The 26,871-nt window shown below is 37.1% G+C and overlaps 2 protein-coding genes across 7 annotated transcripts in view; one reads left to right on the top strand and one right to left on the bottom strand.

Moving 5' to 3' along the window:
• Window positions 1-26,871, bottom strand: part of MACROD2 (mono-ADP ribosylhydrolase 2) — a 2,170,814-nt gene that overhangs the window by 1,815,045 nt on the left and 328,898 nt on the right. The gene's annotated exons all lie outside the window — the stretch shown is intronic.
• FLRT3 (fibronectin leucine rich transmembrane protein 3) lies at window positions 7,373-21,051 on the top strand. 3 transcript variants are annotated; one of them, XM_020908791.2, is made up of 3 exons: window positions 7,373-7,635; window positions 15,791-15,991; window positions 17,526-21,051. In XM_020908791.2, the coding sequence occupies exon 3, from the start codon at window positions 17,569-17,571 to the stop codon at window positions 19,516-19,518; it is 1,950 nt and encodes a 649-aa protein (XP_020764450.1). In that variant the 5' UTR covers window positions 7,373-7,635; window positions 15,791-15,991; window positions 17,526-17,568; the 3' UTR covers window positions 19,519-21,051. The 3 variants fall into 3 exon arrangements, with proteins under 3 accessions (XP_020764450.1, XP_070328008.1, XP_020764451.1); XM_070471907.1 differs by having other exon boundaries at window positions 15,791-16,541; XM_020908792.2 differs by lacking the exon at window positions 15,791-15,991.

Genomic DNA, 26,871 nt, shown 5'->3' with positions numbered 1-26,871 from the left:
GTTAACCCAGATTTTTTTTTTTACATCAAATCTCTGTCATTTACATTTTACTTGTTCTCTCCTCTTCTTTTGTCAACCAGTAAGCTCTGCTTTTGGTCAATAAGACATGATCTGATAAGCTTATTTCAGACTTGCCCCAGGGAAGTAGGGGAAGACAGAATTACAGGTGAGCACTTCAGAGTGACAAGTCTGTTCCCTGGGCCACTGAGGAAAACAAAGAGGAGCTGCCTGGCAAGTGACTCACAGAGCTTCTGTATTGCTTCTGTGTAAACACGAGGATTAAACCACCAAAAAGCTACCTCCCAAACAAAAATTACTAATTTTTTAAATCACATATCAATTCTATCTTCATTTAAAAAAACAAGTTATTAAGGATAAAAACCCACTAAAACACACTGGCAATATCTGTGCACTTTTAACAAGACTCATCAATTCTAGATCTTAATTTTTAAACACACATATGAAACCTAGGAAAGTATCTACAAATCTGTAGCACTAATACATTTTAAATGTCAAACAAAAGGAATAAAAACTTAAATAATGAAACAATTATAAATGTTTTTAAATTCCCCAAATTTGAGGTTAATCACTTAGAGTATGAAGGAAGTGAAAGAGAGGGGACCATAGACACCGTTTAATCTATAACATATTTGTCATGAATCATGGTCAGGAAATTTATTAAATAAGTAGATTTATATTCAAGATAATTTCCCAAGATAATTTTAACTTATTTAAATAGATGGTATTGTAAAACATTCACTTAGTCCAAATCTAATTGATTAATAATGTTTCATTCCTTAAAAAATTTGCAGATAATCAATACATGCCAATTCTTAAGGGAAAAAATATGAATTGTAGCACATCTGCTTCTCCCAGACAGTGCCAAGGAGGAACAGTTTCCATGGTCATTTATAAGCAGGTATAATATAAAACAGTTTTTGAGTATAGTCAAAGTGTAAGTGGCTCAGTTGTGTCCAATTCTTTGGGACCCCATGGACTGTAATCCGCCAGGTTCCTCTGTCCACGGAATTCTCCAAGCGTGGATACTGGAGTGGGTGGCCACTGCCTTCCAGACCCAGGAATTGAACCCAAGTCTCCCGCATTGCAGGCAGATTCTTTACCATCTGAGCCACGCCCTCAAGTTTTTTATTCTACCGTAAATATGTTTCTTTCAACATTAAACATGTTTATATGCTCAGTCACTCAGTCATGTCTGACTCTTTGACCCCATCGACTGTAGCCCCCCAGGCTCCTCTGTCCATGGGACTTCCCAGGAAAGAATGCCAGAGCAAGTTGCCATTTCCTACCACTCTAGGGGATCTTCCCCACCCAGAGATAGAACTTGTGTCTCCTCCATTGGCAGGCAGATTCTTTACCACTGCGCCCACCTGGGAAGCACCAAACATATTTATGTACCCAAGTAACTTGGACTTTAGGAAAATAACAGTCTTAAAAGAGGTAACTTCAAACACAACGAAAATACATAGATGGTTTGGAAATAAGATTCAGGAAACACTCCTCTTGGGAAATCTATTTGGGTACCTAAAATTAGCACCAATACTCCAGAAACAGTGAAACAATAAGTTGGTTGGCAAATTCTGACAGCTTTGGTGGATATTAACAATGAGCTATATAAAGAGGATCATGTGGCTCCAGGGTAATCCACATGTATGATGACTAGTAAATACATATCTCAATAATAAGAGGTATATTGACCTACTCTTTGTCAGTGAGAACTGACTATTGATCTGCTCCCAGTCAATGAGAACTGACTCACTGGAAAAGACCCTGATGCTGGGAAAAACTGAAGGCAGGAGGAGAAGAGGATGACAGAGGATGAGATGGCTGGATGGCATCACCAACTCGATGGACATGAGTTTGAGCAAGCTCCGGGAATCGGTGATGGACAGGAAAGCCTGGCGTACTGCAGTCCATGAGGTCACAAAGAGTCAAACATGACTGAGCAACTGAAATGATCTGCTCTTAATAACTGTAAGCAATTCCTCCAAAGCTATGTTTCAAGTCATTTCTAAGAATAAGGAATTTGTCCCTTGCTTTGTAATTAAGTCTCAGAACAAGACTTAGATACTATTATCTTAAGGTCTGAGCCTCCAGGACAGTACACAGAAGCATTGCTCAAATTGCTTCTTTCCCAAAGATAAAGTGTTAAAGAACATAGCTTAATTTAACAGTAGTGAATTGCACCTTCTGAAATGATCCTGGCCCTACTCATCACTGTGAAGATAAAAAGCAACTATGCACAAGTTTCAACTCTGTCTTGATAAGTAAGTGCTTTCTCAGATTTAATGAACCCTTACAATGCCCCACTTTACTGAAGTCCATAATAGCAAAACGAGATGGGTCTTATATCTCCATCGTCTAAGTGAAAGAACTGATGTTCTGTTCCCAGGGCCACACGCTATGTGTCAAGGGAAAATTCACTCTTTGCTTGCTCCAAGTTTGCTTCTTACAAGGTCCATTTTAGAAGTCTCTTTTTGCATTTTATATAAAAACAAAGTGAGAAGGGTGACAGGGTGTTGGAGAGTGGCGGGGGTCAAGGACAGCCTACATCAGCTGGAGTTGGATCATGCACCATCTGCATGGCCAGACACGGAAGCACAGAAAAGGGAAGAGAGGAAGGATCAGCAGGCTCAGTTCTACAATAGTCTCAGTCCATCTCTTGTGGCCAGGTACTAATCTATTCTTAACCACAATTCCTCCTCTTTCTTGGGAGGTCAAAGGGGTGCTTTTTTCTCAGGTTTTTTTTTTTTTTTTAATCATCTTTCTTCCAATCCCTAGCCTAAACTGTAGTAAGAGTCTAACTTGGATGTTGGGGAAAATAAGGGTGGATCAGAGGGTGGGCAGACAGGCAGGCAGGCAGGGAAATAACCACCTGATGTTTTGCTTTGATTTCTGTTTCAAGTCCCGTAATGACAGATCTCACTTCAGTGCAGTATGTTTTGGAAATATACTTAAAAGGGATATGTGATTGTTTTTAGGTACATCTTAAGTATTGACTAATAAAAGGCAAATATCAAAACAGAAGAGCAGTTTAATTTAGCATTTTTAAAACCATTTAGTATTCTAAGGCAGTCTGTGACCTGCTATAATCTAATTATTTCTCCAATACCCTTTGGAATTGTTCAGAACAATGTGGTACAGTTTCTAACTGGTGCATTAAACATCTGGCCTGACTTCACAGGATTACAGATAGCTGAATGTGCACTCTATATATTTTATTAACATCCCATAGGCTCATGTTAAGATGTAGTACTGATGTGTCCTGACTTGCATCACTACTGTTGACAGAAAAACCTGGGCTAGACTTGAGAGGGTCGACAAATAGAAAAAATCTTTTAAAGATGTTTTGGTAATTTAAATAGAAATTTTGGCTAAAAAAAAAGAAAAGAAAAAGAGCGGCTTCAAGTTTATAAATTTATAAAACATGCCCAAGTTTCAGCATGCCAAATCCTCTAAAAATGAGCTAATCTCCAGCATCCGTTCCTTCCTTCTCAAACAAACAGTATCCAATTGTCTTCCAGATCAAACTCGATCCTCCATTCTCAGTCATGTGTTTGAGTGGGGTTAACCCTACCTATAGCTCTTATAATAGGACTAACCTCACCAACATATCCTGCTATCTTCCTGTAATAGGTTTAGGAGTGAACATATGATCAAGTTTAAAGAAATGAGAAAGAGTGAATCATACATCTGTGCATGTGTAGGAGCTTCTAGAGGTGACCTATCTTCCCTTGAGCACTGCAATATGGGAATGTGATATGTGGAATTGTCACTGCCTAAGGGGAAAGCCTGGAGCTGCCAAGGATCCGATGTATATGGCCCCAGGAGGCTGCCAACACTGGGAAAGGCAGGGCTAGAGAAAAAATGTATTCTTGTTGACATATTTCAAGCCACTGTATCAAGCTTTACCTGAAGCCAGACCATACATTTGAACTTCTCAGTTCCATGAACCTACAGATTTCCAATTGTTGATTAGATAGTAAGGTTTGAGCTTTCCATCACTTGCAACCAAAAACTTCTTTACTGGTAACAAGCAGAAGGCATTTTAAAATACCAAAAGCCAAAGTTGATTTTGTTGGTTGGTTTGCTTTTCACACAACTTTGAAGACTTTATTCTCAGGAAGAGGGTGAGGGGAAGGAAAATCATCAGGAATGTTTCTTTCTAAGACCTAAGCAAGCTTTAATACTTTTTAAGATTAAATTTCAAATATCATAGTTGGAGGTCTGGGGGTCATCTAGTCCTACTAGCTTCTTTTACAGGGAATTTTAAGGAATTTGTGTACAGTGAATGAATGAATGAGTGAATGGGGTAGCTTAAGTCTAGGCAGCTTGGAAGGCCTGAATTATTTCATTTCATCTGGGAGCTGTTTATAAAAGAGGTTTGGTGGTTGTTATTTTCACATGGATAGACAAGTAAACAGCAGAGCCTGGGAAACCTGATTCCAAATCCAACCTCCTTCATCCTCCATCAGAGAACATCTCATAACCTTTCACAAAAACAGAAAAATGCAAAGTTCATCGACATGATCAGCTTAGATAGTCTGAGAGTTTTCAAAACAGAATATGCTAATTAAGCTTACAGTCCAGCCAGTTGTTTTACCATCTGAAATTCATTTTCTAATGTACAGTGTTAGATTCACTGGCTAACCCATAAAACTGAACAAAATGCAAAAAAAAAGACAAATGCATTTTCAACCCAAAGTATTTACTAGTTCTAAATCCTAGGGACATGGGACCATGAAATGCATGAAGACAATAGGAAAAAAAAAATCAACAGGGAAATGTCCTATTTGCCCACTTCCTCCCTCATTTCCTGGCTACGAAGAACTACTACTTCAAAGAGGGATTTTGAAGTGTCAAAAAAACGTGTCATTGATCCTCTCTGGCCTCTCTTTGTGCTTCCTTCTATCACTTCTTAATGTCTCCTTTTTCCAAGTGCTCAGATGCCCTCATCTCAATACTCGCAGTTACCAACTCATTTGGTACTTATTGTAAGTCAGGTACCGAGCTAATGATTTCAGAAAGATTTAGTAATTTGTCTACAGTCAAGTGGTAAAGCCAAGATGGAGCCCAGATATGCTAGACTGTGAGCCTAAAGGGCTTCTCACTGAAAAGTGCCTGCCTGCCTTCCCCTCCTACTGGGACAGCCGTCCCCTTGCTGCAGTTCATCTCCCTTACATAACGAAGGAGGAGAGGAAAGCAACCTGAATTAACTCAGAGAAACTCAGTCTTTTCAGAGGCGGCACATTTTATTTCAAAAGGGATACACATTATTACAAGTTCACCTCCAACTGGCAGAATTTCAGACAGCTGATAAGAGCAAGAAGTAAAAAAAAAAAAAAAGAAAAAGAACGAAAACAAAAACAAATGGAAGCAGCAAAAGGGCATATATTTTTGGATGGGGTAGGCTGATGGAAGCTATCCTTCAAAGTTGGCCTTCAAAGTTAGCGCCTTTAGTACAGTTTACATTCCTTCATAATCTCTTGCCTCTTCTACATTTTAATCCACATCTTTAAAAAAAAAAAAGCAACAATACATAATTGGCATTCAATAAATCCCTGCTGCCTTTATTTGCCATGTGGTGAACCAAAGCCCAGAGCACATAGTAAGTCATATTCTGAATGGCGGACGAGGGAATGGAAACCTCAGATTTCCTAACTCCCAGGCCAGTGTACCTTCTTTTGGATACTGATTACCAAAACTGTCCATTTATCTTTCTTTTCTGTTTAAGGTCTGCCTGAATGGAGTCAAAACTGATTAAACATGACTATAAAACCATAGGAATCTGGCTAGGCAAAAAGTTTTTTTAAATATAATCAACTCCCAACTGAAAATAGCTTCTAGGAAGAATTATTTCATAAAAGAGTTTAACCCATGTGTTTATTTTGTAATAACAGAAAAAGAAATCCATCCTTTAGCTGAGAGATTATCTTTAGTGCCACCTCTCTTTCCTCTAAACATCCAGCAGCTGCATCTCAATTCAACTTTTGCTACCTAACATTTCTAAGAAATTGGCTTTTCAACAAACATTAGAATTCTAAACCTCCCATATTTATTGGGTCTGCCCTCAGAGGCCAATAACAGTGCAATCATAGAACAATAGAGGTCAATATACCTCTTATCAAGAGTTTACCTTCTACTGTGATATCATTCATTCTTGGAGAAGAACTCAGAAGGCCAAACTGCTATCAAAGAGGCATGTAAATAGATAAACTAAATGAAACTAATGAAGAGACCATAATCAAATACTCCTGGGAAAGACAATTTAGCTAGCCTCCTTCAGAAACACTCATAGAAACTTTTAAAAAGCACAAAGGAGAACCTCTGAGAATAAAGCAGATAATATTAGTTTAAGGATATTGCCCTCAAGGTAAATATAAAAGCAAAATTCTTCCCAATGACATTAAAAAAGAAATTCACTTAGTGGAAAACGTATGGGCCTAAAGCAACTGTTGTTCTAACAGTAGAAATCAGTCTATGAAAATCAAAATTGAAAATAGGAAGTCTATAACTCTGCTAATTAGATATTGCATTGCCCAGTGTTTGCTCATATACATAAATTAAAATACAGCTATTTAAATACAAGTAAAACTATTTCTGAAAGGTTTCTTTCTTCTATGTTTGCATCTTAAGTTTGTATCTTGACTCATGTTCAAAGCAAAAACATATCAGAAAGAAATCTACTCTTTAATTTTTCAAAACCTTTTTATTTTAGGAAGAGTCCCTTTAAATATGAAAAATCTATCTACTAGGCTCTAAAGAGATGTACAAATAACTTGGGGAGTATGTGATAAATAGTTTCACTTCCTAAAACCAACACATACAAACAAAAACTTACTCATTACCTCCAGGAAAAAAAAAATGGTTACCTTTTCTTTTTTCTTTTACCCTTGTGGAATTCCTGTTTCCTTCCCTTAAATCAATCAGTTAATTATTTGAACCTGCTTTCTATTCACTTGTTGAATAAATATTCATTGTTGGGGTTACTAGCCTTCACATTTATAACATTATTGTAACTAGTGAACAATGAAAATATGATTTTGCTTAACTCCTTTCTAATACAGATGGCTTAGAAATAAAAAGAACCCATGTCTCTTGTAACACATAGTCTTCTAGCAGTCTGGCATTTTTCATAAGCTTGCTACCACCACCCTGCTGTATGTAGTCAACTTCAGCAGAGGCTGCGATTCCCAAGGGCCACCTACCAACCAGTGGCATCCCAGCCCTGCCAGGCCAAGCACCTCATTCCGGCTGCTCTCACTCCCTCTAGCGTTGGCAAAGCTCATCTGTCTGATCCTCGAGTTACCTCACTGAGCGCCAGCTCAGCGAAGTCCTGCCCATCTATGACATCACCCCCTTCTTCAACCACTGCGAGGTGAGGCTTTAACTTCAGACTTGGAGGTGGGCTGTGCAGCAAACTGAAATGCTGGCCCCTACTTGCTCCTCGGTGGAGGACTGACCCGAACGGGACCGGCTCAGCCTGCGGCTGCCGTGGGCTTTGTGTGGACTGGACTGCGAGCTGGGCAGAGGGGGAGGGTTATTACTCCAGTTCCCGGGCAGTGGAATTACAGCTAGAGCACAGGATATATGGAATTGCTTTTTCTCGTCTTCCTGGTAAGTGTTTCCCCTGTTTCTCCTTATGATTGTCCCAGAAAGTTTGCTCGGTTTTACTCTCTAGAAAGGAATGGCTTGGTATCATGAGGCGTCCAGATACGGACGTTTGCTCTGTCACCAGGACGAGCAGTGTGTGTGCGTGCAAGCCAGCAAGGAATAATTGGACTCTTACAGCCAAATGCAAGAAGTTTCTTGAAACCTTTCTTTCATTAAAGAAAAAAAAATAACGATAAGCGGCTATCTTATGTCTCGTGTGGTTGCTACTTGAAAAGAGGCTTATGGAAAACGATAAGCTGGGAAGTTAATGTTAACACAAGGCAGATTTTTTCCACAGAGAGAAAGCAAAAGGTCCAGCTAACTTGGCATGTACTGTATGTGTGGTATGATCACCAATTGCTGTTTTTACAACTCTGAAGGAAAATCAATAACCCCTCAGCCCATGAGTACGCAGTACATGAAAAGCATACATCGTGCTCACAGCTAGCCCAGCTCCTCCTGGAGACTGATGTGCCTCTGTAAGGATTAACAGCTACACCTAGATTTTAAAGCTTGCACTGCTATCCTGCCAGAGCTGCTTCAAGCATTCCAGGCTTGCAAATCTCAACTAGTGAATCAAGTCAGAGGAGGGGGAAACTCTCTTACAAACCATATCCCCTATCCAGCAGAACGCCAAAATCCATTGCTTGGGCAAATGTGGTATGTGACTAGCATAGTAATTGGCAAAGTCTACTCAGAAAAACTAACAAAGCTCAGCCTGGAAGCTAAGCCTGATGTATGCAGGGATTTCAGGGTGGCAGGGGGAAAAATGAGTAGAGCCTCATGAAGTGGGATACTCAAGAGTATCCATTCACTTACAACTTGTAATAGGAAAATCTTACATTGAAAGAAATATTTTCATACCACAAAGCTTTCAAAAACTACCTAAATGTATCTACTCAAAAAAATTTTTTTTCAGTGAATTAGATCTGAAACAAAATGGTTGCATAGAAGTAAAGAGTGCAACAGGCCTATATTTTCTCAACATCTGGGGCTTTGATTGTTATTTACCTCCTGAGAATGAAAAAGAAGAAAAAAGCCTTGATATGTGCCAATTATAGAACCAAATTCTCTAACGGTTTTAACAATTAGCTATTTTAAATTTTCTTAATAAATTTATCAGCTCTAAAATGCACACATATGTTCCCTCATTAGCAGGAAACAATATGAATAAAGACACTATAATAGTGCATAGGCTGAAGCTATGCCTTTCATTTATCCCCAATCACACAGGAATATCCTAACCAGCATAAACATAAAGAATGAATTTGTTTTCAGACAGGACCTCAAAGTGACAGATGACTGATACCCATCTCTTTTGAAATGATGAAAGAAAGAAATGAACCTTTTAAAAGTACTACAAAATATTAATGTTACCGCTACTACCAATATTAATAATAATTTGCCAGGTTTTAATCTGTAAGAAGATTAAATCAGAGATATGCCACTTAGTTTGCAGATATATGTGTGTATACAATGTACACACACACACAAACACACGTATCTAGATATATTAATTAGCCTGAAATAAAAAACAGGGTTACAAAAACATGATTGCATGTATTTAAACAGGAAAATCACATCTAATTTCTTTTTTAAATAGAATACTGCCAAAAATATATCAAGCCCAAGATTCAGCAAAGATATTATTGAATGAATAAACATAATGAATTCATTAATATTGTATATAATACTGTATAATACTAATTATCAGTTATTAATTGTGCTGTATAATACTATGCTATTAATTGAGCTTTTCATCACCCCCCCATTTTAAATCGATTATGCTTAGGTTCAAAATGCCCAATTAAACACTTCCTAAACATTAACATCTGTGAAATATATAACTGGGCAGCAAGTAAAGTTTTTTCCAAAAAGAAGAAAAACAGAAAATTTGTCGTTAACTCAATGTGGCAGTAAAATAGAAGGTATGTTTCTTTTGCTTCCAAGTGTTAATTAAGGAACCTCCAATTCTATCAAAACTTTTTCAAAGCTAAATGAAGCGGTGTGAAATAAATTTGGTTGAAATCTTGTGGCTGTCAGACTTTGTTAGCAAGCTATTAATTATCTTTACCCCAGTTTCTTCTCTAGCCTATATTGCCCAATCAAATAGAAACTCCAATTACGTTCAGCATCTCTTGCCTAGGGACATAAGACCCTAATGAACAGTCAGTGTCTCCAGATGAAAAATACAATTATCAGCTTTAAACACACAAGTGTACTACAGACAGATTTGTCTCTGCTTTTCTTGGCCACACACCCTAAGGCTTCCTCCTCTTTCTGGATTATTTTGAACAATTTTAAACCCAACAAAAATCAGTAGCAGAGGACTTGCCTTGCATTAATATTATATGAATGTTTCTTCTTTATGTTTTTATTCTTGATATGCCAGTGTTCATATCAATATTAGATTAAATCTGCTTATCTGAAAAAAAAAAGGTTTAAAACTAGCCATTTCAGTGGTTAACTTTTCCCCCTATTTTTAAGGTGGGTGGGCTACATAACAAAGAATGTGTTTAATGCCAAGATCCAAGACTAACTTAAAAATTCTGAATAAACCCCCTTAAATATTCTTTTATTCAACCAGTTTATTGTAATAGCATTGTAACTAATTGCTGAAAGTCAAATGAAGGCCAGCATAAATGAAGCTAACAAGGGAAATAAGATTCAATAAATTTTTCAAAGGTTGTAGTTTCTGCCCTCCTTTCCCCTCAGTCCCCCTTCCCTCCCACCCCCACCTTGTGCCCCAGAGGCCTTCACTGTTCTCAACGGGAGGCTTTGTTGTAATTAAACCAGAGGAAAACTGGCCGGCAGCAGCCAACATCTGACTTGCGGCTTCTGAAAGCTGTGTTCTGGTAGAGTGTACCACCCCCCAGCGGGCAAAAACTCTACAGTAAATCTCTCAGCAGTATTAATTCTCCAAAGTGCAGTTTTCTCTTCAGAGCATAAAAAGGACCTTTTGTCAACTCTTTCGAACAGTCCACCATTTCAAAAACTTATCACAAGTCAACAAACACATTTCTAACTAAGAGATGGTCTGTAAATGTCTCCTGGAAAAAGCCTTCTGCCTCTTAAGAACCAAAACAGAAATATATATTTCAGAAAGCATTTTGCAGTTTCAGAATGCAGATCAACATCACTAACTTTGGTAAAACATCACATTAAAAAAAAACAAAGTGAAAGCCATGTTTATATTGCGTAGGAGAGCTGGTTTCAGGACTTTGATGTCTGTTGACAAGAGAGCTAGAGAAAACAGATTTTAAGTAAAAAAGAACAAAACATAATTTAAGCAGCAGCTAAAGTTGCACTTGTTTAACATATGCATAATCTCTTTCCTAGCCCCCCAAATCAAGTGTCAGGAATGCATAAAAAGCTCTCTCCAGGTATTAGTCTGCTTAAATGCAAGAAAGGAGAAATTGCTCTCTCTGATGAGACAATGACAGCTTTTGTTCTTTATTCTTTCACTTTTCATGTGCACAAGTTACCGTGGCAACTTTGAAAAGAAAACCCAGAGACCACATTTGGTTAAACCCCATTTTTAAAGTGCACCACTGAACTGTGGATTGATCAGTTTATGTGTTGATGATTTTCCTCCTCTTCAATGGTTTAAATCAGCAATTATACTCAACTCTGACATGGAAAAAAAAATGATGTTTTTTATGATTATGGATGTTATCTTCCAGCCCAGTGTGTGGCACACAGCAAACCTATATATTTGTTGTACTAGAGTATGGAAACTTGACTATTAGAAACTTAAAGCATATCAACCAAATTGTACTCACCACACTGAAGAAGGAATATCAGGCTCGCAGTGGGAAAATGTTTGCAGTTTAAAAAGGATAAGCGTAATTTTAATTGCAATTGCCTAAAAGTCAATGCAAACTTAAAGCTTGTTCCCTGCCCCAAGCTCTCAGCTGCTCACCTTTACCAACCTCTAAATTAATCTCTTATTCATTCTTATAAGCCATGGTTCTCTAACTTATTTAGTTTGGCTTAATATCATATAAAGAAGCAGGCTTCACTATGATGAAAGATAATATCCCAGTTTCCCTTTTTGTTTTAAGGATGCTTGATTTAACTTTACAAGCCAAAATAAATGAAGCAGAATTAGATTCATTTATCACAAACCTACTGGGGAAAAGAACCTGTAACATAAAAGGAGAAAGTGAAAATCCTTTGCTTTGGAACTTCCATCCCCTATTTGCATAAAAGAAACAAACTTTCTAGGCTAGAATATAGTCTGGGTAAAACCAAGTCAGGAAAGGCACACTTGCTTCTCTCCCTCTCAGCAAACCCTTCAGACTTCATGACTCTCAAGAGGAGAGTTAGAGGTCCTTCTGCTTGCCTGGCATTAAACAAAAGAATTGGAACTTTCCTGAAATCTGATGATCGTGGAAAATTTAACTACCAGACAGACTGCTTAGAAAGCATTTTGCTGTCACTACCAACTAACCTGATATACTCCAGTTTTTCAGTTTAACCATACACATAGTTTATTTGAAATACTATTTGTCGTTGCAAAGACTTAACATTCAGAGGTTGATCATTTTGTAGAGCTTTCTAGCAGCAGTTTAAGCCCTCATAAATAAATTACTTTCCTAATACTCTAAATTATGATTGTATAAATTTCAGTGTACACCCCAAAAAAAGAAAAAAAAATTCAGTGTACCCAGAAATATTCACAGACTTGGATAAATTTGAGCAATCATGTGTTTTCTTCAGTCTCAAGGTTTTACTCAAAATAATGCAGTTAACTTCAATTAAAAGTTCTACATACTTTTCCACTTTTAAATTTAATATATTTAAAAGCCCCTGGATAGTTTAGAGACCATGATGTGAGGCAAATCATGAAAAACAAACTAAAATCTCCAAACTCTCTACTCAATTTAAGATTTTATTTTAGAGCGATGATTTCATATCAAAAATCAATTTAAATCAAAGGGACAAATAAAGGATTTAGGAAGTTAGCACTATCAACATATAATCTTAATCTAAGTGATCAAAACATAAGAAATACCAAACATTTCCCACCTCCAAAATAGTAGCAGAGAAGGAGTCATATAAACATATAGACTGCCTCATGTTCTTGACTATAAATACCAGTATTCTATTCAGATACAACTTGTTCAATTATATTCGTTTTCTTAAAATATCTCAAAATGATAGCATCCTTATCTATTTACATACTTCTTTTAAGTGTATCATGGAAATCAACTGGTAACTTTTCATGGATGTGATTACACTATAAATGCATTTTTTTAAATTCCATATTTTTTAATTTATAAAAAGAAACTGATAGGAAGATCCATATTATAAGTTTAATTTACCAGTACGGTGATTATGTTTTTCTTTTTGCTACAGTTCTAAATGCTATATACTTAAGTAAGGATATGATTTTCTTTTTTAACTTTAAACATTCCTTTAAGTAAGCAGGGCTCCACTTATGCTTTCCCCCAAGTTACCCCATTAACAATATTTTTCTAAAAGATTGATTCCTTTTTGTTCAGAAGTAATGGCCTTTTTCAAGCCTAGGCAGACATAAAGCCTCTGAAGTCGATGTTGTGGAAACCTGGCCACAGTGTTCGTGCCAGTGGGGGTCATTTTTTTTTTTCATCAGTCACATGCAACTACAATGTCTCTATATGCATGAATATGTAGAACCAGCTCAGAAAGAGGGAAGTCTAAACATAGAAGCAGAACTGCTTATTTCAGATGGAAAGACCATTACAGCCTCTAATATGCAAAATAAAACAAACCTCTTTAGCACTATAGTTTTTAAATATAAAAAGGCAAGAGAAGACATAAGATATGAAACACAATCACGCGTGCATTGGACTGTTTAAGTAAAGGGAGTAGGAACTTGTGAAGGAATCTTCATTTTTGAAACAGTATCCTCTCCAGAGAAATATGTTTTCTATTTTTGCCTTTTGTTTTAATGCAATCTGGGGAGAAGAGAATGGCATTTTCCAAGAACTGAATGAGATTTTAGGCTTTCTGTTAATCCCAGGTTATTACCACCATTGAATTCATGGCCATGTGAGTTTGCACATCAAATAGAGCAGAGGAAGCAGCTCCACACATGTAAAGCAAAACAAACAGCATAAAGCCGTCTTCCTTTTCTTACCAGTGGAGAATATTTTTTTCTTTCTCTGATTTGAAAATGTGAAACCAATACATATGGGATTTTGAATTGGTAAAATACTTACACTTCAGCTACCAGCTGTATCTCTGGTTATCATTATGATCATCACCTTGTACATACTCTAGGCTGACCAACAATTTTTAACTTCCATTCATCAGATTCATTTTCTCAACTTTAAAGTCTGTCCTGGTGTAGGAGAAATGCCCGGCTATTGGCAACAGTTTAAGCAGGTTCTCTGTGCGATTTTTATAATGGTTTTAATTAGTTTTTAATGCATTTTAACAAAACTGTTTCCTAAATTGCTTTAATTTTTTTTCTTAAATTTACCAAATTGTTTTATATGTTGAATAATTTTCAAGCTTAGAAAACATTTAACAGAAGATACTTTTTAAAGTAACATTGTAATTATTAATTTCACAGCTTGGTTTTCCATTTTCACATTCACATTTCACATTGCTTTCACAAGAAAGCAAGTTTTCAAGAAAATACTCCACTGAAATTCAACAATAATGAGCAAATCCCTAAAGGCATTACTTGTAAAACCTAACATTAAGCAATACATCACTTAAACTTTCCTCTGTGGGCACTTTGCAATATTCACTAGAGACTACTTTATCCATCTGCTGACTGCTATTTTTACTTCAGGTTTCCTAAATAATAAATTAATTGTATCTGTGACGTTTTTTCAGTTTACTTCTATTAATTCAGTCTATGATAGTGTTGATACCTGGTGACAAACTAAAAGAATCTGAATTTTCAATGAGAGCCAGAAACACAAATCTTGGTCTTATTTAAAATTCACTTTGAGTACTGTTTGAATTCTGGAACAGATGCTATCCTTGTTGGATGCAAGGTAATTACTGAGGGAGAAACAAATCGCGTCTACTTTTAGGGTCAAATTTTTCCATGATACCCTAATGTACCTTACTTGTATAGAAAGTCCCTGAATACATAACTTTATGTAACAGATACTGAAACTACCCACTTCCCTGTCCACCCCCCAAAATCTTCATGCATATTAGATAATGGACAAAACAGTCATCCTTAAAATCATGAGTCTCTTTGGTCAAGATGTAAGCCTCTTTCAGAAGTTAAAAAGATAATTTTTGGAAACTGACATGTTCCTGTTTGCACTAAGATAGAAATGCCTTGTCAGGTTTTGACAAGCTTTCCTAACAGTCATTACAAGAAGACGGACTGAAATAGTGTCCTTTCTGTTCAAATACAGTTTCTCAAGTTTAGTTTGTTAAAAATTGTATTCTTCTCAAAAAATATTATGACTTGAACTTCTACACTGCCTTTGGCCAAGAATACCTTAGTAACTAGAGTTTCAAGATCATCAACTAGCCTTTAAAAATAGTACTAAGGAGGAAGGTTGTAGTGCCCACATTCCACAATAGGGAAAAGTGAGGCCTGCAGGAAGAATTAAACAAGACACTGGGCAAATCAAAGAAAACTTCTAAAGCAAACCCTTTTCAACTCTTTAAATCGCAGACTATATGACTTTGTAAAACTATGTTCAGAAATATCTAAGAAGTTATGGCATTTCATTAAAAAAATCCTAGTTGTGGCTTTGCTTACCTCTTTCAAGTACTTATTTTCTTCCTTTTGCACACTTTATCATTTTATATAAGATATGAAAGTGAAATTTTAAAGACTGACCTGATCTGCATTCAAAACCCACAGAAGAGGCTTACTGTCTCTTGCATAAAGCTTCGCTTCTGTGTTTAATTCAAAGTCGCACTAGCAGTCAGTTAACAACTGAAATTAGTTTGTGACAAACTCAACTTTGGCTCCCACTTTATTTATATAGCAAAATGGGAAATAAAAGACAAAGAGGTCATCTTATCCCTTTTCAACCACTACTATGATGAAAGGTGTTGCCTAAAGAAAGAATTGAAGCTAAATTTCTAGGAAATGTCTCTAGTATGTTAAAGTTCTTTGTTAATAGCTGATTAAAACATTTTACTTTCACAGGAGCTGCTCAGGTCCAGTGTATTTCAAGGAACAGAAATATAAAGGAAATCTAGTATGCTTCCATTTTTCCCATGAAGAATATTTGCATTAAGTTTTCTTTACCTCTTGAAAGAATATCTGTTCTTGCATAACCTGTGACTGCTCCAGATATTCTGAGAAAGCAGCAAGAAGCAAAAGCTGGAAATAGCTATTTCACAGCAGGTAATCATACCTCAGGATGTAGCTACTGTACAAAGTTTATACTTGGATAATCCTGGATGGGAATAAAGGTGGGGGGTAACTGCCTGAAAAACCTATTACTATACAGGCCTTAGCATCATGAATGGCTTTCTTCATGAGGATCTGAAGTTACTATCTCTGACCACATTGAACAGAAGAGCCAATAAGAATTTCAAAGAGAGCAATTTCCACTAAGGGAATTAAGCTACACAAAAGGAACCTTCACACAGAAACTCTATAAGAAAGGAAAAAAAATAGGAAGCCATGTGTTCTACATAGTAACAGGAAACTGAATTGTTTCTGGTCCCTACTTTAATGAGCTTGCCCACCATGCTGAACCGCAGCTGGAATGTTCATTGACAACAGCAAGCCTGATCTGGAGGTGTGTGCGGCATAGAATTACTTGAATAAACAGTGAAGAACATTTCCAAGGACTAAACAAGAGTTTATAAGTCCCAGCCCCTCACCAGGAAAATAATATATGTGCATTGGATTTTCACTCACGCAAAATTTACTCACATCGTTCAATAAGGTAGGAAAAATATTAAAGTCTTATTTTCATGCCTGAAATTATAAAGGCTAATTAATACCTAAAGGTGCAGAAGAAATTATATTACACACTAGATAAGTATAAATCTATAATTCTCCACCCATGGAGAAAGGGGAATCATATTTTAGATTAGAACTTGAAGAAAGATAAATGCATTGTGAAAACATGTTATGAGCTAGAATATAATGAAAAATGTTCATAAAGCCATTATACCATGTAGTACAAAACATACAGTAAAATAGGAAAAAAAGAGTTAGTTTAACATGAAATGGAATTTTCCACTTAGATAAGACAGATGTATTAGTTATATAAATCATTCCTTCCCAAAAGTAAATGAAAACAATCCCTTCTTATTTTCGTGCTAGAAATGCCTAATCAAAGAAAAATAACATCAATAATAAAAGCAAACAATTGACTTAACTGGGATTCAGGATCTCCAGAGGTGTGTAATTATTACATAGTATGAGAATAGATCTTTTTATTACAGATTTCTGTACTTGTACAGCTTACCATGTAAAAAGCAGATATAAATTTTTGGTTTTTAAGAATAGTAACATGATTATCTTTAAATATAACAAATCATATTCCTATGTGTCAATTCATTATGAATATTAAGGAAAAATTAGAAATCTGACAAGCTTGGCCAATTGTCACAAAATTAACATAAAAGTGCTATGAGAATGGTTTAAAACATTCAATAAAACTATATTAAACTTTCAAAGTTAAATAGATTTGGCACAAAATACTTCTTAATACCAGAAATATTTAAGGTAAAAATATTGTATGATTATGTTCATCTTAGCTAGCATGCAAAAAAAAAAAAAAAAAACTCAGGATGCAAGAAAAAATTAATAAAAATGATTATTAGATGTTTCAATGTTCACATCTATTTTGAATACTATTTTAAGTATGCTGGTCTGATGGTTTTCTGTTGCTTTTTTTTTTTTTAAACTCACTCCACTTTAGGGCTCTGAAACTACCTTGTGTAAAGACCTCAACACTGCTGACCATGATCAGCCCAGCCTGGAGCGTCTTCCTCATTGGGACTAAAATTGGGCTGTTCCTCCAGGTGGCACCGCTATCAGTTATGGCTAAACCCTGTCCATCTGTGTGCCGCTGTGATGCCGGTTTCATTTACTGTAATGATCGCTTTCTGACATCCATTCCAACAGGAATACCAGAGGATGCTACAACTCTCTACCTTCAGAACAACCAAATAAATAATGCTGGGATTCCATCAGATTTGAAAAACTTGCTGAAAGTAGAAAGAATATACCTATATCACAACAGTTTAGATGAATTTCCTACCAACCTACCAAAGTACGTCAAAGAGTTACATCTGCAAGAAAATAACATAAGGACCATCACTTATGATTCACTTTCAAAAATTCCCTATCTGGAAGAATTACATTTAGATGATAACTCTGTCTCAGCTGTTAGCATTGAAGAGGGGGCATTCAGAGACAGTAACTATCTCCGCCTGCTCTTCCTGTCTCGTAATCACCTTAGCACAATCCCCTGGGGTTTGCCCAGGACTATAGAGGAGCTCCGTTTGGATGATAATCGCATATCCACTATCTCATCACCATCTCTTCAAGGCCTCACTAGCCTAAAACGCCTGGTTTTGGATGGAAACCTGCTGAACAACCATGGATTGGGTGATAAAGTTTTCTTCAACCTAGTCAACTTAACAGAACTGTCACTGGTACGGAATTCCCTGACTGCTGCACCAGTAAACCTTCCAGGCACAAACCTGAGGAAGCTTTATCTTCAAGATAACCATATCAATAGGGTGCCCCCAAATGCTTTTTCTTATCTGAGGCAGCTGTATAGACTTGATATGTCCAATAATAACCTAAGTAATTTACCTCAGGGTATCTTTGATGATTTGGACAACATAACACAATTGATTCTTCGAAACAATCCCTGGTATTGTGGATGCAAGATGAAATGGGTACGTGACTGGTTACAATCACTACCTGTGAAGGTCAACGTGCGTGGGCTCATGTGCCAAGCTCCAGAAAAGGTTCGAGGGATGGCTATCAAGGACCTCAATGCGGAACTGTTTGATTGTAAGGACAACCCGGTTGTAAGCACCATTCAGATAACCACTGGGACGCCCAATACAGTGCATCCTGCTCAAGGCCAGTGGCCAGCTCCTGTGACCAAACAACCAGACCCGAAGAACCCCAAACTCGCTAAGGACCAGCGAACCACAGGGATTCCAGCAAGAAAAACAATTATCATTACTGTGAAATCTGTCACCTCTGACACAATTCATATCTCTTGGAAACTTGTCCTACCTATGACTGCTTTAAGACTCAGCTGGCTCAAACTGGACCACAGCCCAGCGTTTGGATCTATAACTGAAACAATTGTAACAGGAGAACGCAGCGAATACTTGGTCACAGCCCTGGAGCCTGATTCACCCTATCGAGTCTGCATGGTTCCCATGGAAACCAGTAACCTCTATCTATTTGATGAAACTCCTGTTTGTATTGAGACTGAAACTGCACCCCTTCGAATGTACAACCCTACAACCACCCTTAATCGAGAGCAAGAGAAAGAACCTTACAAAAACCCCAATCTGCCATTGGCTGCCATCATTGGCGGGGCTGTGGCCCTGGTGACCATCGCCCTGCTTGCTTTGGTGTGCTGGTACGTTCACAGGAACGGATCCCTCTTCTCACGGAACTGTGCGTACAGCAAAGGGCGGAGAAGAAAGGACGACTATGCGGAAGCCGGCACCAAGAAGGACAACTCCATCCTGGAAATCAGGGAGACTTCTTTTCAGATGTTACCCATAAGCAGTGAACCCATCTCAAAGGAGGAATTTGTGATACACACCATATTTCCTCCTAATGGAATGAATCTGTACAAAAACAATCACAGTGAAAGCAGTAGCAACCGAAGCTATAGAGACAGCGGTATCCCAGACTCGGATCACTCACATTCATGATGCAGGAGGACTTGCAGCAGACCATGTTTCGGTTTTTAAACCTAAGGGAGGTGATGGTAGGAGCCCTGTTCTACTGCAAAACACTGGAAAAAGAGACTGAGAAAAGCAATGTACTGTACATTTGCCATATAATTTATATTTAAGAACTTTTTATTAAAAGTTTCAAATTTCAGGTTACTGCTGCGATTGATGTAGTGGAGATGCCTGAACACAATTCTATATTTTAGTATTTTTTAGTAATTTGTACTGTATTTTCCTTGCAAATATTGAAGTTATAAACCATTTACTTTGTGTTCTACTGAGTAAGATGACTTGTTGACTGTGAAAGTGAATTTTCTTGCTGTGTTGAACAATCAGGACTGCATTCACATGAGATCCTTGTAGTATAAGCACAGGCCATTTTTCACTTTGGTATTAATAAAATGTAAAAAAAAAAAAAAAACTGGCTGAATGAGAAAAATTAAATTTCAAAAAGTAGTTATGAAATAATGTTCCAACTATTAAATTTGTATTCCAGTGGTATTTGATAACCAAAATATGTGAAGTAATGGGCAATATCAGACTTGCTGCATAGCTCCATTTTTATGCTAAGTAAATTAGACCTCCTTAAGAAAGTAAACATTATCTTCTAAACTGAATACATCAGTTGGCCTAAAAGGAGGGTGAAGTCTGCTGTTGTTAATGCCATAATAAAGGACTTCACGAAAACAATAATGTAAGCGTGCTTCCAAGTGGGGGAAACTTGTACTTAGGAAAAAACACGAAAACTTAGACTCACATAGCGTAACAAACACAAGTATCAATTCCATTTTGGTTTTGCCTATACTATCTTGATTTTTGAAAAGTCAACTTTAAAGACACACTTGTTAGTGTTTACAATGTTTTTATCATAAAGGAAGTTTAAAAAAAGCTTAAACACATTTTAAGAGTAGTATAACTACAAGCAATTCCCCTCAACAATGAAGAGAAAGTAGTACTTTAAATAAGTGAGAATTTAAAAGAAAAATAAATACTAGAAATCAAATTTAGATCTGGTTTATGTGAAATGTTTTAACACTGTACATAAATGTTCAATTTACTTTCACAATGATCAAGAATACTGCCCATTACTGTCACGGTTTTCCAGATACTATGTAATGAACTTGTAACCTTTTTTTTCCCAGCTTCCTACTGAATTGTGAGCTATGACTTGTTTAAAACCTCATCACTTTTCCGTTGCCATAACTTTTTTTTTTTCCCCAACAAAAAACCAAAGTGCATTGTACGCCCTTTGGCCAGTCTTGTATGTGCCTTGATCCAACGCTACATGTATTCAGCTTTTAAAACTCGACAAATTTTTCATACTTCCTTAAATATGAAAAATTGTGGTCTTATTGCTGAATAAAACAAAAAAAGTACAAAATAATCGTGTTTGCTTTTTCAAGATTATGTTCCTATCACTAAAGTAGCAAATTGCCCAGCACAGTAGTCCTAAATATCCCCATGTATTTTTCTAGGCAAAAAAAATAAATGTTGGCTACAGATAAAAAGACAGCAGTATCTTGAGCTTGTGTATCATTTTACTTCAATGGCTCAGTGTTTCACACATAAACGAGTATCCCAACAGTCTGCTGGAATACTCTGACAGACAACTTCAGATGTGCTTTTGTAACCTTTCAGTCTTTGTACACTGCTGCTGTTGTCCTGGATGATACTTTAGGGTGGTTTTTGAAAAATGTTATTTTTTAAAACAGCTTTTTGGTAGTGTGAGTTGGCATCAGAGGATCCAAAATCTCAGACCTGCCACTTACTAGGTAAGTAAAAACAAACCACTTACTCTTCTTAGCTTAGTGCCCTTGTCTATACTGTCTATACTGGGACCGTTAATACCACCCACCTCTCAGGGCTGTTGTAAGGAATAAATGAGACAGAGTGCTTGGAAACTGTACAGTGGTCACAACATGTAGGACACACCATTATGGTCAAGCGAAGAGCCATGTGCTCCCAGTGGTGTGCGAGATAGGACTGCTCCTACTACTCTGCTAAGAATTACCTCCAACTGCCTATAAATCCTCATCCAATATTCACTTGCCATCTTCAAATGTATCTCAGTACTTTCTCCTTTGACTTACTGTTAAGAAGGGTAGCTGTTTTCTAGGAATAACCCAGCAAAGAAAATGTGATTAACATTGAATATAATGAACAGTATCTGAAGGAAGTCTGATTTTGCTTTAGGGGGTTTTGAGTAGTCTAGCTACAGTTCTGTCAGAAGTCAGAGCAAGGCTGAATGGTTCCATAAAGTCCCTATAAACCTGTGAGTTTATAAAAAGTCAAAAGCCAAGAACTGTTTTCTAGTTAATATATCTTTCAGAAGCACAGGAAAATTTGTGTGTTATATGTATATATGCATTTTTTTTGCCTTTTCATACTGTTCATGGCATTCTCAAGGCAAGAATACTGAAGTGGTTTGCCATTCCCTTCTCCAGTGCTGGAAAAGATTGAAGGCAGGAGGAAAGGGGGACGACAGAGGATGAGATGGTTGGATGGCATCACCAACTCGATGGACATGAGTTTGAGCAAGCTCTAGGAGTTGGTGATGGACAGGAACGCCTAGCGTGATGCAGTCCATGGGGGTCACAAAGAGTTGAACACGACTGAGTGACTGAACTGAACTGAATATATGTGTTTTGATTATTTTACCTGGGATAAATCAGAAATACATTTTACACTAGCAAGTAAAACATTGAAAACCTAAAAGTTTATTCTTTTACCTAAGCTCGCTATGAAATACAACTACTTTGTTGATATATATACACACACACACATATATATATACTTTCAATGAATAATACAAATCTCTACCTCAAGGACACTAATTATATAATAGAAACGTATGCATCTATTCTGAATGCTCACAACTTTTATTGATCAGGTACTAACAAAGAAAAATAAAGGAAAAAATTCTGAATATACACCATACACAGTTAAAAAGAATACAATGGGGGAAGCTACAAAAAAAAAAAAAAAAAAAATGAGGGAAAAAAATCACTACCCTGCTGAATGTTTGACAAAAATCAAAACTTTGTTTTTGGATGCAGGCACTTGTACCTGCATTAAATCACTATACTTACACTCTCATTCCCTATTAAAAACAACATTGCTCTATCTTTCAATGAAGCCTATTTATTAAAGTATTCCCCTGTGCCAAAGGAACTAGTAAAAAAGTCAGTTTTACTCACCAAATTTTCTGAGTAAAGCACATTTTATAGCTATATGCCAACATGACAGTTTTCAGGAGGAATCCAAAGAGACCCACATGCTTTAAAGCACCTGAAAAGTGGGTGTTAAAAGGGAACCAATCCACCACTGAATTTTAAGATTAGCTCATCTGTCCCTGAAAACAGTAGTGGCATTTAAAATTCTATTCCTTTCTCCTTCTTAGCATGATTAGCAAATCTTAATTTATCATAGGGTTGGAATTAAAACTACTGCACTTTACATTTTGGGATTTTGGGTTAAATTAGTAAATAATAATAACTCTTGGTTATTAATCACGTTCTTAAGAACTTCAACATCTCTGCAAAAAAACTCTCAATAGCCAATGACCTTACCCAGTGGCTTGTATATTATAAAATAGTAGGATCCTTACCTTCAAGAAGTGTGCTGCCTAGAGACCCTAAGACAAAAAATAATCCAGTGAAAGTTTACTGTGACTGCAGTATAGACAAAACAGTTACATCCATCTGGATGGATCAAAGAAGACCTCATGAAGGAGGTAAAACTAAGGCTGGTATTGGAAGATAGGAAAGTATTTAAGGAGAAATCAAGAAAAACAGATATTGATTATGGAGAGAAAATGGTGAACAAAGTCACAAAGGCTGGAAAACAGAGGCAGTGCTTCTCAATGCTGGCTTTTGTCAGAATCACTTGGGGAGGCTCCTTATTAACTTAGCCAGGCCTCAATATAGACCTACTAAATTTAAATCTCTCAGGTTTCCAGTATTTATATATACTTTTCATTTCAAAGGTGTTTCTGCTGAGTTTGAGGACCACTGATTAAGGAGCTGTTTGGGGAAAGCCGACAGTCCAGCTGAAACAAAGAGTCCATGAAGGAGATGAAGCTGAACAAGTTTTATGTTAAACTGTGTTAACTGTGCTAAATTTCAAGCTGAGACATCTTCATGACATTCTCTGACAATGATTGTTAAGCAGTGCATAAAAAAATCAATGTGCTTTAGGAACATTTTGTAGAAATAAAGACTATTGCATGAAGGATTTAAAAAAAAGGAGGAACTGGGAGTAAGAATATAAGTTAGACATCAATGCAATATTCCAGGCGAGAGGTGTGAACAGTGAAATTTAAAACAAGGTGCAATTCAAAAGACACGGGAAAGGTAGAACTTACAGGAACTGGAAACTGAAGAAAGAATAAAAACTGAATCTGAAGATAATTTTCAGCTGAGTAAGTAAATGCTGGTGAGGAATTGCTAATGATGAAAATAACAGGAATGAGTTTCAATAGGTGACCACATGCACAACACAGGTTTACACTGGCTGCCTGTGAATAGTTCCACCTTTGCCTTCGATAGTGTCCCTATTTAGATGATAACTAGTAATCGCTTTAGGTTTAAAGTGCTTTTCTGTTATTCCTCTGGAAATGTCTACCAGGAAGCTGGAAACGAGGGTGTGGGGACGGAGCCTCAGCATCAAGGAAGGGAATGCATGCCTGACAGCTATTACCAAAGTTAAGAGGATGAGTGAGATTGCCAACAGAAAGCAAGCAGAGAGAAAAGAGACAAAGGAACACCTACCCTCTGTACAGGTAGAAGAGGAAAGAGGTGAATGAAAGCAAAAAAAAAAAAAAGATGAGTTACAAAGGGGGGAAATTATCATGAGAAAATACTGAGTATAATGAAATCAAGGAGCTAGAAACATTTTTCAAAAGGAGGATGTCCAAAAGGCAGTCAGGAATATAAACTTGGAAGAGGAAATTGAATACGAAAAAAAGGAGACCATCAGGGATCCTCAAGCACTGTCAGCAGGATAAGGAGGCAAAAAGCCTCTGTGATGTTGGCAGGATAATGAGAGATAAAGAAAACAGAAATAATGATTACGTCGACGCTTTAGGAAGTTTAGAGGTAAAGGGATCTTCATCGATCAAGAGAGAGAAAAAGGAAGTGAATAACAGGAAGATTTTACTGACCTCAGGAATGAGATGGGATATAGAGTTAGGAACATACAATGAGGACAGAGAGCATATTTAACAGGAGTAAAGAAAACTAAGATGCACAAGAGGCATGGTCCAAGTTGTGGCTGTGACTCTAGGACGATGGCAGTTAAAGGCTGTGACTGAGAAACTGCAATTTTGGAAGAGTCACCAGCAAGGAGGCAACAACCGCTCAGAGATGGAAAGGATTGGTATGCAGGGAAGGCTTTAAAACAAGTCTTAAGGAAGATGGGGAAGTATACTGGAGATGAAGAAGGAGACAATGATGTAATCAGACGATGCTGATGTAATATAAGAACTTCAAAAGAAAGGACTTTGAATAGCAGCGGGAAAAAACATAGTCAAGAAAAGCTCTTTCAGGGGCAGGGAATCTGTTCTGAAACTCTCTCTATTCCACACCCCTCTTCCAGTTTCATCAAACAGTGACCGTAAGAGGTGGAACAGGTAACAGGGAAGGTGTCATTCTCAGGGACAAAATGTCAGTTAATTCAAGGTGGTAGAAAGAATGCTAAAAGAAGCAGAGGAGCACAGGAAGGTGGAATCCCAAAGTAAAGGAGAGCAGTGGGCTCAGAGGAAGCAGTTCAGAGCTGGGCCAGAGAGGAGGTCAAACCCTCAGGTGGAAAGAGACAGAAAGCAGAAAAGAAGAGCGGAGGAGGATTCTAACAGAAGATCAGAGTTTAGAAGGATGCCGGTCTTGAGAAGTTCGTGGAAACTACTATAGACATTACGAACAGACGAAAGAAAAAGAACTGGAATGACCAAATTAACATTTCTCTATTCTCTGGACATCAAAATAGATTTAAATCTAACTTTACCTCAGAGTATTTTTGAAGAAGTATGTCTACCCACCCATGCAAACTTTACCAGGCTTTCCCACAAATATCACAGAATTCCAGGGATTGGGTGGAGAGGGAGGTGGGAGGGGGGATCGGGATGGGGAATACATGTATATCCATGGCTGATTCATGTCAATGTATGACAAAACCCACTACAATATTTAAAGTAATTAGCCTCCAACTAATAAAAAAAAAAAGAATTCCAGGGGTAAGAAAATCATATTCTAGGGCCATCCCACTTCCTACCCATCATCTCATTTTTATACTATATGGGTGAAATGAGATTAGAAATTAATTTTAGGACTGTCTTGAAAGGCGTTTTTTTTTTTTTTTAAGAGACTTCAAAAGGAAGCATGTGGAGGTTGGGGATAACGGGATTTTAGAGATTCATTGTGTGCAGTGAGGAAAGCAGTGCTTCCTTCTCAATGCCAGCTGGTTGAGGGGGTGGGGAATGCAGTCTAGGAAATGACTACCCAAAGTAATTACCCTTTTGAATGCACATCATGGCTCTAATAAGTGTGGCATTACAAAATTGAGGCTCATTTATATCAAGGTCCCATTTAAAAGCATGGAATCACTGCTGGAATTCTACATTTTAATTTCTGAGATGTGAAGACCAATGTTAATAGTAATAAAACAGTAAAGATAAGGTAAAACAAAAGTTTAACAAAGCTATCTTTTAAAAATATGTTTTACAAACATTAGCAATGTCTCACACATACAGTGCTCTTAATGAATGTTTGGTGATCATACCATTGCTGTAGATATTGCCCTATGTTGAAACTTGGTCAAGCATAGTGCTATTTTAAATATTTTAATCTTGTTTACTTCACACAGTAACTTAACAGGTAGTATGGGAAGTTGGAATCCAAAAGTAAAGGGCTGAAATGGGCTCAGAGGAAGCAGTTAGGAGCTGGGCCAGAGAGGAGGTCAAACCCTCAGGTGGAAAGAGACACAAAACAGAAAAGGAAAGCAGAGGAAGGCACTATATTGTATTTATCAGATGAGAAAATTAATGTTTTGAAAGTTTATGGTATTAGATATTTTAGTCATTCAACATTAATGATGATTTACTGTGCCTGGGTCTGAGTATACAGCAATGAACTAAAAAGACATGGGGATTATAACTGGAGGAGGCAGGAATTCAGGTATTAATCAAGAACCAAATGAATATAAAATAAAAAATCATGACATGATTTTATACATGCCATGAGAGAGAAAACTTGGTGCCTGAATGAGTATAACAGGAAAACCTGCTTAGATTGGGTGGTAAGGGATAAGACCTAAGGGACAAAGAGTCAACCACACAAA

The sequence above is a fragment of the Odocoileus virginianus genome, chromosome 9 (genome assembly GCF_023699985.2).
Source record: "Odocoileus virginianus isolate 20LAN1187 ecotype Illinois chromosome 9, Ovbor_1.2, whole genome shotgun sequence".
Taxonomy (NCBI): Eukaryota; Metazoa; Chordata; class Mammalia; order Artiodactyla; family Cervidae; genus Odocoileus; species Odocoileus virginianus.
The sequence above is the reverse complement of the archived record's forward strand: the minus strand, read 5'-3'. Positions and strand labels throughout refer to the sequence as shown.